The sequence below is a fragment of the Melopsittacus undulatus genome, chromosome 5, assembly GCF_012275295.1.
Source record: "Melopsittacus undulatus isolate bMelUnd1 chromosome 5, bMelUnd1.mat.Z, whole genome shotgun sequence".
Taxonomy (NCBI): Eukaryota; Metazoa; Chordata; class Aves; order Psittaciformes; family Psittaculidae; genus Melopsittacus; species Melopsittacus undulatus.
In genome coordinates, this window is record NC_047531.1 from 41,815,132 (window position 1) to 41,828,740 (window position 13,609).

A 13,609-nucleotide genomic window follows, 5' to 3' on the forward strand; every position below is an offset into this window, starting at 1 on the left:
CCATGAGAAGCCAGAAGGCTTGGTGAACAACCCCAGCAGGTGGGAGAGTGTTAGATGATGCCTGAGTAAACAGGGATTTTGGCCACGGACATCACAGAATCATAGCATTATGGAATGGTTTGGGTTGGAAGGGATGTTAAAGCTCATCCAGTTCCACCCCCCATCCCACGGGTAGGGACACCTCACATTAGACAAGGTTGACAGCATCTTTGAGGTATCCTTGCCTCATGCTCTTCTGAAAGAGCTGTATGAATCACACCTGAGGCTGGGGAGTAGGACCCAGATATTTGCAGGACCAAATGAACAAACACAGCAAAGTCAGCCTTAGAAACGCTTAGTGATGTTTGTGTTTCATTTTAACTATCAGCTATGGCTTTACAGAAGGTGCACCAAAGGTGGATCCTAGGATACCACGGTACAGCACTCTGCAGTATGAATGGATAAACGTTGAGGCAGATTTTAGGGCATTCTGTATTGTAATATGTAGGGTTACTACTGTGGAAATCAGTCCCATCATGCCAGTCAAGTATCAGGGGTACTATGTGGAAGGTTTGGATGATCTTTACCTTGCAACCGCAGGCTCTGGAGCCTGTCATATATGTATGTGTCATGTATAGATGAACTACACTGGGAGGCAAGGGGTATGTAGAGTGTCATTAAGGTGAAAGAACTAAGAATGCTAGGAGAGAACCACCACATGCTGGAAAAACAGAAGACACCAGGTCTGGGGGTATCAGACATGACCAAATGGGCATGTTCCATATTTGCAAAGCTGTAACAGTGGTTGTTGAGGAAGACAGAATTACTGAATGGGTTGGGTTGGAAGGAGCCTTAACAATCATACAGTTCAACCCCTCTGCTATGGGCAGGGACAGAGGCTGTTCTCGTGGGGAACAGAATCTCGAGGTTAGGAAGGCTGGCAAAGGAGAGATTCTGACAGGAATCTCCGTGGGATACGCAGCTAACACGATGCGGTAAACAGGGTGCAGTATGGAGAAGAGTGGCCCGTGTGCCACCGGCACACGGAAAGATGCGCTGGTTAATAACACACGGGAGGGGAGCATCGCCCCGTTGTCAGCAGCCATTACGTTAGCGGAATGACAGCAGCGAGGGGCGGCACGGCCCCGGCTGTGCGCGGAGCACGTGACGGTGCGTGGCAGGTGGCGCGTGGGACGCGTCACGCCGGTACCTGTCACACGAAGGACAAAGGTTCTGGCTTTGCGCGCCACGTGTCAGCGGCGTCCTGCCGCAGCCGGCCCCCCGCGGCAGTGGGGGAGCAGAGGCCCCGGCCGTGCCATAGAGGCACCCCCAGCGTGCGTGCGGTGGCGCACGGGCACCGGTTAGGTCCGGCTGGGCCGCCCCACCCCACCCCGCACCGGAGCAGAGCGCGGCGGCGGGTGCCAGGCGGGAGCGCGCCCCCGCCGCCGCCCTCGCGCGCTTCCCCGAGGCCGCCCCACCCACCGCGGAGCCGGGTGCCCGCCTTGCCTCCCCTCCCTCCGCCAGCGCGTGCCAGCCGCGCTCGGCCGTTAGCCGCGCCGCCGCCGCTGCAGTTAGGCGGCGGGAGGGAGCGTGGGAGGAGGCGGCGGTGCCCGCGCTGTGGCTGGAGCGGCGGCCGCGGGGGGCGGGGGTCTCGGTGTAGGGAACAGCCGTCCTCCTCGCCCCAGCCACCGGGAGGAGGGACGCGGAGAGCGGGGGGGTGGGGGTTGCTGAGCGGAGCGTCGTGTGGCGTCGCCCGCTCTCCTTTAGGGCCGCGCCGCCAGCGGGGAGGAAGGGGCGAGTCTCTCCGGAGCCTTCTTCGCCCCGCGGCTTCCCTTCCTAGGCCCGGTGCTGGCGGGAAGGGGAGGGGGGTGCCGGCGGGGCGCGCGGGTCCCCTCAGTTTGGCGCTCGGCCGTGTCCGGGGCGGGTGAGATGTCGGGCTGAGCGGGTGCGAGCCCGGGGGTGGGGTCCGCCGTGCCCGGGGAGGGGGCAGGCGGGAAGGAGTGTGTGTGCTGGGGGGGGTTGGGACTGTCCTCCCAACCGTCCCGCCCCGCCGCCGCGCTGCGCCCATGGTGATTGTGCATCCCGGCGCCTTCCCGCCGCCCCGCGCGGGCCGGACAGCCGGGGCGCCCAGGTGGGTGGCAGCCGCTTCGGGGCTGATGGCGGCGGTGGGGGGTGTGTATGCGCGGCCGCGGCTCCTCGCCGTGCTGCCGCCTCGCCCATGGCGTTCCGCGGGCGGGTCGCGCTCGGGCTGAGCGCGCCGAGTGTGTGTGCAAAGCCGCCGCGGAAACGGGATGGAAAACGGCTCCCGTGGACGTGGGGGTCTGCGGATGTTGGGGACAATTTCTGCCCGTGACGCAGGGTGTGTGTGTGTGTGCGCTACCGAGTCTTAGAACGAAATCTTTCAACTGGGTTTCTTTTGTTTTCTGATGTTTGAAGAGCTCATGGCACATCGGTGACTTAACCGATCTACCGGAGGCTCCAAGTGTGCGACTGTTAATCTTTGATTAAGCATCCTCTAGACGTATTATTTTGGCTTTTCGTTTTGGACACCCGTTATAAACGACAGTTTATTTTCTATGGCGGAGTGGGGTCTAACGCCTAGGGGTGTATGCTTCTGACCTGAAACGTACTTTTCTCTAGTCTCCTCATCTGAATTCTGAATGTTGTTCTGGAGGAGGGGTTTAAAGACTCATGCGAATAAATAGGAATAGTTTTTGAAGGTTTTAAAACTTAATTTTTTACGTTCACGTGTAGGCGCAGATTTAACTTTCCTTTGAGCACACATTCTTCAGTTAAGCAATAAACTGCTTAACCTTTTTTTTCCCCCTTAAAACGGGCTTCTGTGGTAGTACATTTCTGTAAATCATTTAAAGTTGTACGTTTCGCAAAATTGTGTTCGGGCCGTGTTTTTCTTTTGGCTTTGCTTACTGTGTTGTACGGTATTTTTTCTTCCGGTGGGATTTAGTTTATCTTTATTAGATACCTTTGTATGTTAGTTTATGCCTTAATAGAGATTTTTCTCCCCTTTTTCCTCTCTAGGTGTTTGTGACTTCAGAGTTATTTAGGGGTTCAGTTCTGAGCAAGTACGAGACACGAGGATTCAGTTTATTTTACACAGAAAGCTACAGCACTTCACCAGTACACTCTTCCCTCCTTCCCGTCCCTCTTCCCCCATAGGGGAAGACAATTCGGGAATTATTTTTACAGTCATTTACTCGCCCTTTCTCCCCTAGAAATCTCCCTTGTTACCTGAGGCATCCGCTGTACGTTGCACGTTATAGGACTTTGCTTGCTTTGCGAGCTTCAGTAGTACCCTTCACTCCAGAGTGCAGAGAGGCATCCAGACTTCCCTGCCACCCTTTGTGGTTAGTAGAGGATCCAGGGAAAGGGGTACCTAGGAGGACACGTGACCTTGTGAAGGGAGCCAGAACTGAAGCAGCACTTGGCACGCTGAAGGGAGGGAGCACCCATCTTTGGTGTCCTTCTCATCTTCCACTCTTTTCCTCACCCAATTTCTGGTAAGTCTCTTCGGCCCATTCATTCATACAGTGCATGTTTCCCTTCCCCCACGGCAGGCGCTGGGAGAGGCACAGAGACAGAGAGGGGGTGGGGAAAGGGGGGAGGGAGAGCTGCCTGTATACACACGGATCGGGGGGGGGGAGGCAGAGAACCGGGGGGGTATTGTGCCACATTGCAGGGGAACCTGGGCAGAGGTAGAAGAGTCTCTCTTCAGAGAATGAGCTGGTGTGGGAGGAAATGTATGTTTTATTTGCATGCACAGGCAGAGTGGAGCGAGGTGAAAAAGCTGAGAGCCTGTTGTAAGGGGAAAAAGCCAAGGCAGAAGCAGGAGAGATGATGCTGACCAGTATGGGGCTAGAGTGAATGGATGATTCACTGGAGATCAGGAGCTGGGGTGTGTGAATGGGGCATGTTATCACCTACTTGCAAGCATGAACCTAGAGGAGGAAAGACTGGGGGTGTGGATCTCTGCCTTTTAGAGGCAATTGTGCCTGGAAGGTTTGCAGCTAACATCTTTAACATCAGTGCAGAGGTGGGGACAAGCAGATGAAAGCCATCAGGGAGTGCAGTTGCCCATTGCGGATGTGGAGGGTTGTACTGGGAATGAATGGGAACGATTAACATATTCCCGTATCCCTTGATTGTTGCAGCCTAAAATCTCATACTGAAAAGGAGGTAGATACTGTGATATGCTTTCAAAGAGGTGTGCTTGGGGTTCACCTGCCTGCAGTGACTTTAAATTGTATGAAGCATGTGTAGAGGGTGGATGATAATGCAGCAGTGCTGGACAGATTGTGCTGCAGCTGCTCAATTTATTATATAAAATGCGTTCAAAGAAATACTTTAATTTTTCAGATTATTCAGCTTTTAAAAATGTATTCTTTCCAAAGATTCTCAAATGGTTATATGACAGTCTTGGGAAAACTGGTCTCTGGTAGGTAAGAGAGAGATTTTTCTTGAGGTTGTACTTAAGCATCGCCATGAAGCAGCAGTGTCAGGAAGGAGCTGGCTTACCTTGAATTTATTTTTCTAAAGCGAATTGAACAAGTGGTTCAAGATGTTAGTTTTTATGTCTATATGTATTGCCATGGGTTGTATTCATCAATGGGTTATATACATGTTTCCTTCAGGTTTTCTTTAAGGGATGATCATTCTGGTATCTTTGTGTGATAAATATTTATTGTGCTTTATACTTGAAACAGCTGTGAACTGTTTTCAGGCCTGGGCTCCCTATGACATAGTCAAATTTTCTGTGTTGTTTCAAGTGCTGCTTTCATTAAGATGAGGCAGAGACTTTCATGACAGCGTATGATGGATCATACACAGGGTCATATGTCAGAGCCTTCGTTAGCTGTTTGACCGGTCTGCTACCTAAAATTGGCTTTGTAATTCAGATTTGCCTTGAGATATCTCCTGAAAGAGATAACTTATGAGCATCTGCCAATTGTCCTTAGGTCTTCAGTATCATGAGGTGTGGCCTCCAAAGTAGGATTCTAGAAGCTGCTGCAATGGTAGAGACAGTTGGTTTACTGGAAGTGTTTACTCCGTTTCAAGCCTTAGCAAATTTATGATTAAAAGGAAAACAAAATACCTTTTCCAACTTAAGTGTTCTGGAAAGAAATATTAAGGGATATGCATTAATGATATGTAAGAAGGTGCAGTGTTGTTTGTAGTGAGGTGAGTGCTTAGAGCTTATTTTTCCTAGTTCTCGATTTCCCATGGCACTCATGACTCAGACTCTTTGCTCTTTCCTTCTCACTTCTGTGAGATTTTTATTATCGTTACCTGAGCTGTACGGATTAAATATGCCTAGAGGTGTGCGAAAACTAAGATTAGGTTTTACTTCTCTATTAACTGCCGAAATCCATAGAGTTGTGTTAGCTACATAGTGCTGTAACTGAGGCCAAGAGTTTAAGCCGAGATCTGAAAAAAGCGACAATTCTGGGAGGGGCTGATGGTAATAATTGTTCCAATAACTCGATTCCCAGATTGCACTGGGATCATCGTGATCTGGAATAGTCAATGGGAGTGTACTATAACATCAGATCACAAGTTGAGTGTTTGAGATAGCCAGGTCACATCGATTCCTAATGCTGAAAAACATCTGGGATTCCATTCATGGTTCCCATAGGACAGAAACAACCTAGCCTTTGTAATTTACAGAGGCATTGAGTAGTTGAGTTCTGAATAGAAAGAGTATAATATTTTTGTGTACAAGGTATCTTTTATGGTACACTTTTATCATTAATACATAAATTAATTAGTATCTCCTAATAACTGGTTTCTTGTTTCAGTTTAGGGGAAAATACATCATGATGAAAAAGAAAAAGAGACTAGTCAATTTTTCTCCTGCTTTTGGGTATTGAGGACAGGAGAAGGAGTAAATGTGCAATAGAGACCAGTATCCCATTCCTGCAGGCAGGTCTGAAAGGGTCTCTGTGAAGAGGAGACACCTTCAAAGGAAAAAGAGTCATGTTCAGAGATTTCTAGTTATCTGGGCAGCTGATCTGCTTGGATGAATTCCTTGTTATGTCAACCAAATGTATTTGTATATGATGTAGAGCAGCAAAGTAGCAGAGTGAGTGTTTTTGTTAGGGCAGGTGCTAAAGGTGTGTTGCAGATTCAAGGAGTGTGGAAGAAAATATATTTGCGTGTGATGGGGAGCAGAGAAAGCTGCTGTGTGAATACCAGTCTAAAGCTTAGCTTAAGCAGTACAGGGATGCCACAGCTGAAAGCTGGAGTGAGTGTTGCATTCCCTGTATAAATTGCTAAAGCTTTAGCAATTTATAGAGGGAATAAATTGTTCCACACAGTCTTTGTGAAGAAGATATAGCTGTGTCTGCTTGGCTGGTGTGAACACAGTTTAATTTTTATCCTTTTACATTGCTGCCACTTTACCTGTCCCAGTCTAACATGATTTTTTTTTTAAATTTTAATTTCATATGTCTATTAAATAGTTATTGAAAGATGGCATTTACATTGATTATACTAGCTTTACGTGAAACTGCATTTCAACTGGTCATCTTGAAGTCATTTAGACATCTGCTTGTCCCCTTATATATACTATACTTACTTTCCAATAGATGCTTTCAGGGGTTAGGAAGTATTCCATGCACACCCAGCATTGTCTGAGGCTGTGTCTTTTAGATTGAAATGGGTGGAGTTGGCTTTCAGGGAAAAATTCTGGAAATCATATCCAACTTGAGAGCTTAATGCACTTGTGCATCTGACGGCAAGGCAAGCTGTCCTCCTACAGACAATGTGCTCGAGAATGTGGGAGGGATTAAGATGTTTGGGTTAATAGGGTAAATTGCAGGTTTTGTGTTCTGTGAGACTTCTTACACAATCAAAACAGAGATTATAAGGAGAGCTTGAAACTGTTAAGTAGATTCTGGTTTTAGGAGCAGAACGTTGGTGTGAAAAGGGTATTTCTCCAGGTGGAAGAAAAATGTATTGGGTTGGAGGTCAGGGAACTGATGGTTAGGATTACTGGTTTCTGCCTCTGGCTTGTAGCTTCATCTAAGGTGAGTTTTTTAATCTTTACCTTCATACTTGAGGTTGATACCTTCCTGCCTCATGCTGAGGTATGAGCCTTTTTATACACGCTTATAAAACTTAGAGGAGATGAGACATAGTATTAGGAGAGAGATGAATACCCATACCAAAGGCATTTTTATAAGCCTGCTGGTTTAATGTGCTGGTTGAGATACCTGCATGGTTATTCTTGATAATGCTATAGCTCCTTTAAAAATAGGAGAAAGATGGAGGATAGAAAAGGGTGTACCTTCTTTTTCTTTCTTCTTCAACCCTTTGCTGATTTTTAGGAAATCACTGCTGAAATGGCAGTCAGGGCAGATGATGGAACAGTCTCTGCAGATTCAAGGGAGTGGAGGTGGAGCTATGTAGAAAAGATATTTGAGAAAAATGTGAACAGATCGCTGTTGGCAAAGAAATTAAGGGTTAGAAGGAAGCAAAAATAGGGGGAGAAGGCTGCTGGAGAGAAAATACTTCTTTCTTTGCACCAGTGTTAGTGACAGTAGTGAGCGTAGAAACCTTCCACCATCACCAAACAAGAAATCAAAACCCCAAACAGGCTGAAAATACGTAATGTTTTGTGATTATTTTTTTAATTATATCTGTCTGTCAAATGTATTTTTTTTCATGTACTCCATGTTCTATAGCTGTTACTCAAAGCAAGGTGGGACAGCATATTAGATGGAGCTGCTTTTCAGAAGAGAGGCGGTAGGTGGGGCTGTTTGGTCTCCCCAGTCATTTATGCAGATAGCAGAAATGGACAAGAAGCTTTCTGAACTATGCCATGGCAGTGCCATTTCTGGAAGATATTTTGTCCCGGTACTTGGCTGAGGATGTTGTCCCAGGAAGCTTTCTGTAACCTGCCATGGAGAGAAAGCCATGCTTGAGAGAGCCAGAAGTGGGGCAGGATCTTACAGTTGTCAGCCATTGCAAGCCCAAGCCTCATCTTGCCCTTTTCACTTTCAGCTGCTTTGAAGAAAAAGGGGGTTCTTTGAGATATCAAAAATACTTTTTACAGCCTCTCTTACTCATTTTCCTTCAGGGAGCAAACACTTTTTTCTGCTTTATCTTGAGCATCTTGACTGCTGTCAAGGGCTGGTCTGCATCTGGGATTGCCTTTCCATAGCTTCTGCTTTCTTTCAAGCTGTTAGAATGAAGAACTTTAGTCCTTGGCTTTATTGTTGCTGTTCATTTACCGAAGCAGTGGGAAAAAAGTTTGCTTATTGTCATGGTTCTCAGTACTAGGAATAAAAATGTCCACTTAAAAATGTATCTCCTTCTTCAGAAGAAGCTGTGCTAGTAGAAGAAACTTGGTTTAAAAATAATAACGCTAGCAATAATAATGGAATCAGCTTATTCTTACAGTTGTAGCAAAGTAACAGTTTTGTACCAAGACCTGCTATGAAAAATGGAATTCTTTGCCGTATCAGATGAAAGAAGTTGTATACTTCTGGTCTTTCTGCATTTTCATTTTCTGTTGACAACAGGTCCTGTCACTAGGACTACTGGGAAGAACTCCTGTTTCTGTCCTAGCCTTCAATTCTGTTTGAAACTCATGTAAGCTCTGTTAGTGAAAACAACGATTTCTCTGTTTTAATATGAAAGTTTAAAATGTGTCGCAGAAAACAGCTGTGTTTCTCCACAGGTCATTTTACCCACAGGATGTTGCTTGTTTCTCTTGAGTGTAGATGAGTATTCCATTAACAATAATTGTAATTGTTTAGCAGCTTTTAAAGTATTTTAGTATACAGGCAAAAATAGTCCAGGTGCCCTGTATTCAAAGCAAAAGGAGCAGTACCTTGCTGATACCACTTCAGGTATCACTGTAATTGAAATTCTTCAGTTTGAACCATTTTTTTTCCTCTAGTTTTGGTGCTGAATTTTTGCTGGTGATGTTTATGTATATAAGACTGATTTTTTTTTTTAAAAGGAGCAAGAAAGGGCTAGCACTGATACTCAAACCTTGATTTTGCTTTAGGTTCCACGTTGGATATTCTTAATACATCGTTGATGCTCCTTGTTCCATTGAGGGTTTGGGGTATTTTTTTTTGTTTTCTTTTTTTTCTTCTTTTTTTCCAGTAATATGTTACGGATAGTACAGTGGATATGAAGCAATTGTAAGAGCAAATCAGTCTTGAAATACTGATGTGGAAAATCCTGTTTTAATGGATTTCTTCTTCTTGTTCAAGACTGCTCTTTTAACATACAGAATTTGGCACACTCTGTTGTCTTCTGTATATCGTGGATAGGGGTACATTAAGCCTGTCACTGGTGTTTTAACGGCGCCTAGGAGAGGGGCTGAGTTATTTCCATTTGTAAGGAATTATCCCAATCATGAAGTTGAAATTCTGGCTTTCAGAGACGGCCATCCACACATTTTCAGTTCTTTGCATGCCCCTCAGTACTGTCAAGAAAGGGGGATGCTATTACCAGTACTTCTGTCAAGTGTGTACTTGTGGATGAAACTAGCATGAGGTTGAAGATCTGATCTCTAGCATTTACATTCCACTGAATGTAAATGAATTTGTTCCTGGTGTTGCTTCTACTGCAGGTTAGGTGTAGACATTATTTTCCCACTTGGAGGTTGGAAGTTGCACTCCATTGAAAGGGGTTGACTTGTGCAGAGGGAGTATAACCTGGTACAGTGGGGAATATGAAGATAAGAGCCTGTGTACTCTAACAGAGTCTCATCTTCTCCACCATTTAGAAATTCCATTGAAAGGAGACCTTGAAGGTTGCAAGACAACTCCAAGATGTGCAGTTCAGTTGCTCCCAGGCTGTGGTTCTTAACAGACCGTCGCATCAGAGAAGATTACCCTCAGCAGGAGATCCTGAGAGCACTGAAGGCCAAGTGCTGTGAAGAGGAGCTAGATTTCCGGGCCTTGGTGATGGATGAAGTGGTGCTGACCATTGAGGATGGAAATCTTGGTGAGAATGAGATAAGGCTGGGAATGTGCTGAAAGGCTACTTGGAAAAAAGACTGTAAAATGGAGCATCTGTACTCTTTAGTAATTAATTTCTTGTGTGCCAGAATACCATAGATGACCTAATTCATGTAGATCTAGATGGCATCATGTTCTTTAACATTTATTGTGATAATCAAATATAATTAACTTTGCTAATTTGCATTATAACTGTTTTTGCGTTTGCTTTGTAGAACGTAGGGGAGTGTTGCTTTGGTGTATTAATTCCAGGTTAAGGACCTCTGAATTAAGAAGAAATTATGGTGTTTCATTTTTTTGGCATAGGTACTTGAAGTTTATAGGTCACATTTAAGAGTTTCAGGAGGACTTTTTTCTTCTGTTTTCTGAATTCAAGATAGCAAAACATATTTGAGATGAAAAGGAATTTTCAATGGACAATACCAGTTGTCATGGAGCTAGAAGTAATAAGGCGACATAACTAAAGCAGGACTCTTCATCAGAGACTGTAGCAATAGGACAAGGGGTGATGGGTTCACACTGAAACAGGGGAAGTTCAGGTTAGATATAAAGAAGTTCTTCACTGTGAGGGTGGTGAAGCACTGGAACAGGCTGCCCAAAGAACTGGTGAGTGCTCTGTCCCTGACAGTGTTCAAGGCCAGGTTGGACAGAGCCTTGGGCAACATGGTCTAGTGTGAGGTCTCCCTGCCCACTGCAGGGTCGTTGGAACTGGATGATCTTAAGGTTCTTTCCAACTTGAACCACTCTATGATTCTGATTCTATGCTGTTGTACAGACGTATATACAGTAACATATATGCCAAAAAAGAATAGGTCTGGAAAACAAAGTACGTATATCAGAAAAATTTGTACTATTACAACAACTTAAGAGTGTTTTAAACAAAATTGTAAGGTTTCTGTTCTGTTTTACTATTAGCTTTTTTTTCTGTGGTGATTAGAAGGAAAAGCAAGATATTAAAATGTGTTAGGAAAGTTAAATGATTCTGTAGATTGTAAGCTTACGTTATGGGAAGAATGCCAAGCTATGTAACGCTATCATATTTTTCCAAGTCTTTAATTTGGATTTCCTAAAGGAAGGAGATTTCAGTGTTGTTTTGTACCTTCTTCCATTTATCTTCCCCATATATCCGTAAAAAAACCCAACAAAACAAACCAGTGGAACTTCAGGGAAAGATTAAATTTGTGAATAGAGTATTAGAGTAATTCTTTGTGGGGAGAAAACATAAAAGTACCCTCAACCCTGAAGAAGACGTTGCTGTGTGTTCTTATACCTTATTTGTTATTGGGGAATCTGCATAGGAGGGAAATCTTAAAACTGACTCGGAGGAAGAACTTTGCTCTTGAAATTCTGTAGGATGTGTTCAAATCAAGGCAACTTATTGTCAGAAAGTCTGAATATCTTACTGTTCAGAGTGTGCTGGCCTTAGGAGAGCATGTTCTGTGAAGGCAGCCCTCCAGGACTGTATCTGCAGCCTGTAAGATGCAGAATTGGTCCTTCAGCATTTCAGAAGCATGTTTATTTCTTGGTGGTGTGTTTTCTGCCTGTTTTTTTGAAATTAAATGCAGCAGGCATGAATCATGGGCCTTTATGCTCTCTTCTATTTAATGCCTTCTAATGCTGCATCTATTGCAAGAAGAAGAAATAAAGTATGCAAGTTGGAAAACCAATGCTGAGGAATGCGTAGTTATAAGAATGACAAAAAAAAGGGAAATGACTAGGAAGAGAGTATAAAAAATTATTTTCCTACAAACTGTTCATTCAAACTGTGTAAATAACTGACCTTTTGAAAAGAAGAAAGATAAAAATGCTGAAAGATTGTGGATAGAAATTTCCTTACAGATATCTGACCTAACTGTGATCTTTTTGGGGTGGGATGTAGGAGTTGTCATATATCAAACAGTTCTTCCTCTTGGAGACAGATGAAGAATCTTCCCTCTTTATTTTCCCAGTTTTGTTTAGTTTTTTTTTTTTAGTGCTCGTCTGCATTTTTTGATACAGATTTCTGGTGGAGGACACAAGCAAAAGTGTTGTGTTTTATTTTCCTTGTTAAAATAAGTCCTCAGTTGGCCTAGGAAAAGATGTCCTGGAACAAAATCCAGGAGGTAATGCATTCTCTACCCTTTCTGTTTTCTACTATTGTGTGAGGGATCCGGGTTGAGTAAAGTTGAAGAAGATAATATATCTTCAGTGGATAATAACCTGCTTTTGCTTCCAGTTCAGCCATAATTTGTGTTGAAAGCTTAGCAATACAGGGCTCTGACAGTAATAGGGCGTATTGGAGGTTTTCACGTGCTCACCTTCGAGATTAGATTGTTTTTTTTTTGTCCTTCAAAACCTAGGCAGTTTCTCAAATAAATTGTTCAAAGAACGTTAACTTTACAAAGTCAAGTTGATGCTGTTTAAAACTTCACGAATGTGGTATTTCTGTAGATGGCATAACTGGGGATACTTCTTTGTGGACTTGCTGACTGTCAGGAACATGACTGGTTTTTGGAGCCTGAAAATTCAGGACATTAAAAAGCTTTAAATGACTTGCCTCACAGAGACAGAGTGGAGAAGACACTTGCAAACTTAGGAAAATGGAGCAGAAGAGTGGGATGTGTGGCCCTTCCACCAGTTATATGCTGTGTACCTTGCATGTAACATCTCTTGACAGTAGAGTACATTGGTGTGAATATCACACAAGCCCAGAGCTAACGACAGACGTGAAAAACTTTGCAATGCTCACTCTTAAAAGATCTGTGTATGTCACAGAATGAGTATTTGCCACGTACCTGACTTGGCTGAAGGGAAAGGGAGAGGTAGGGTTGTTTCAGGCAGTGGACACAGCAGTAGTGACTCCTTGGGGTGTTACTCTGCTGTACTACGGAGCTGGATGGGAAGCACAGCTGGATTCACAGGCAAGCCAGCAGTGTAGCCACAGCAGTCCCTGCTGGTTCCTTCCACAACTTGGGGTGATGCAGCAACCCAAGCACCACCCCCAGCCCCAGTATTACAGACCACATGATGAATCTGCTGGATCATCAAGATTTAAGTTACATAACACAGCATGAGCCCAAAAATGATTAATGCAAGTTAAGAGATACGGAATTGAAGTTTTCCCTCTAAGTTTAGCAGGGAACTGTTAAACTGATTTATGCTTAAACTGGCTTGGAAATAGTTAAATTGAACGAACAGTTTTTGAAAATAACTGTGGTTTCTACCTTAGTTAGGTAAGTACTTGCTTACTGTAGCCATGCCTTCCTGTTTCTTTGCACACTGGCAGTAGTACTCTAGATGTCCAAGGCAAAAGTCAAGTTAAAAGAAGTGGAAAAGTCCAGCTGCATAAATCAGTGAATATTTTTCTGCTGCTTTGGTGGGCTTAACCTGTTGGAATGGGTATTGAACCAGACGTGTACAACATTGGTGCACAGGAATGCATGTATGGAAAAAACTGGAGGGTGATATTGCAGCTGTTCTGATTTAAACTGGCTCAAATTATCATGTGAGTGTAGTCTGTTTCTTAAGATCTAAATTCTTGAAGCTAACCTGGTCTGGTATCAGGTACTATGAAATGGAGCAGCCGTGTTTTTGTCCCTTTCCAGCCTTGCTGTAGCTGCTTGCCTTGTGTAAGGACTTAATGTCTCTCTTGGCTT

At 44.4% G+C, this 13,609-nt stretch overlaps 1 protein-coding gene across 6 annotated transcripts in view; it reads left to right on the top strand.

Moving 5' to 3' along the window:
- The first annotated feature begins 1,769 nt into the window (after positions 1 to 1,769).
- RIMKLB (ribosomal modification protein rimK like family member B) overlaps positions 1,770 to 13,609 on the top strand; it is a 46,326-nt gene continuing 34,486 nt past the window's right edge. Inside the window, exons 1-3 of one of the 6 annotated variants that reach the window (XM_034062802.1) lie at positions 1,771 to 1,903; positions 3,019 to 3,497; positions 9,740 to 9,960. In XM_034062802.1, the coding sequence (XP_033918693.1) occupies positions 9,786 to 9,960 (175 nt within the window). In that variant the 5' untranslated portion in view covers positions 1,771 to 1,903; positions 3,019 to 3,497; positions 9,740 to 9,785. Of the gene's footprint in view, positions 1,904 to 2,017; positions 2,111 to 2,139; positions 3,498 to 6,908; positions 7,023 to 9,739; positions 9,961 to 13,609 lie in introns of those variants that run through there. The other 5 variants (XM_031049941.2, XM_031049942.2, XM_034062803.1 and 2 more) reach the window with 5 other exon arrangements.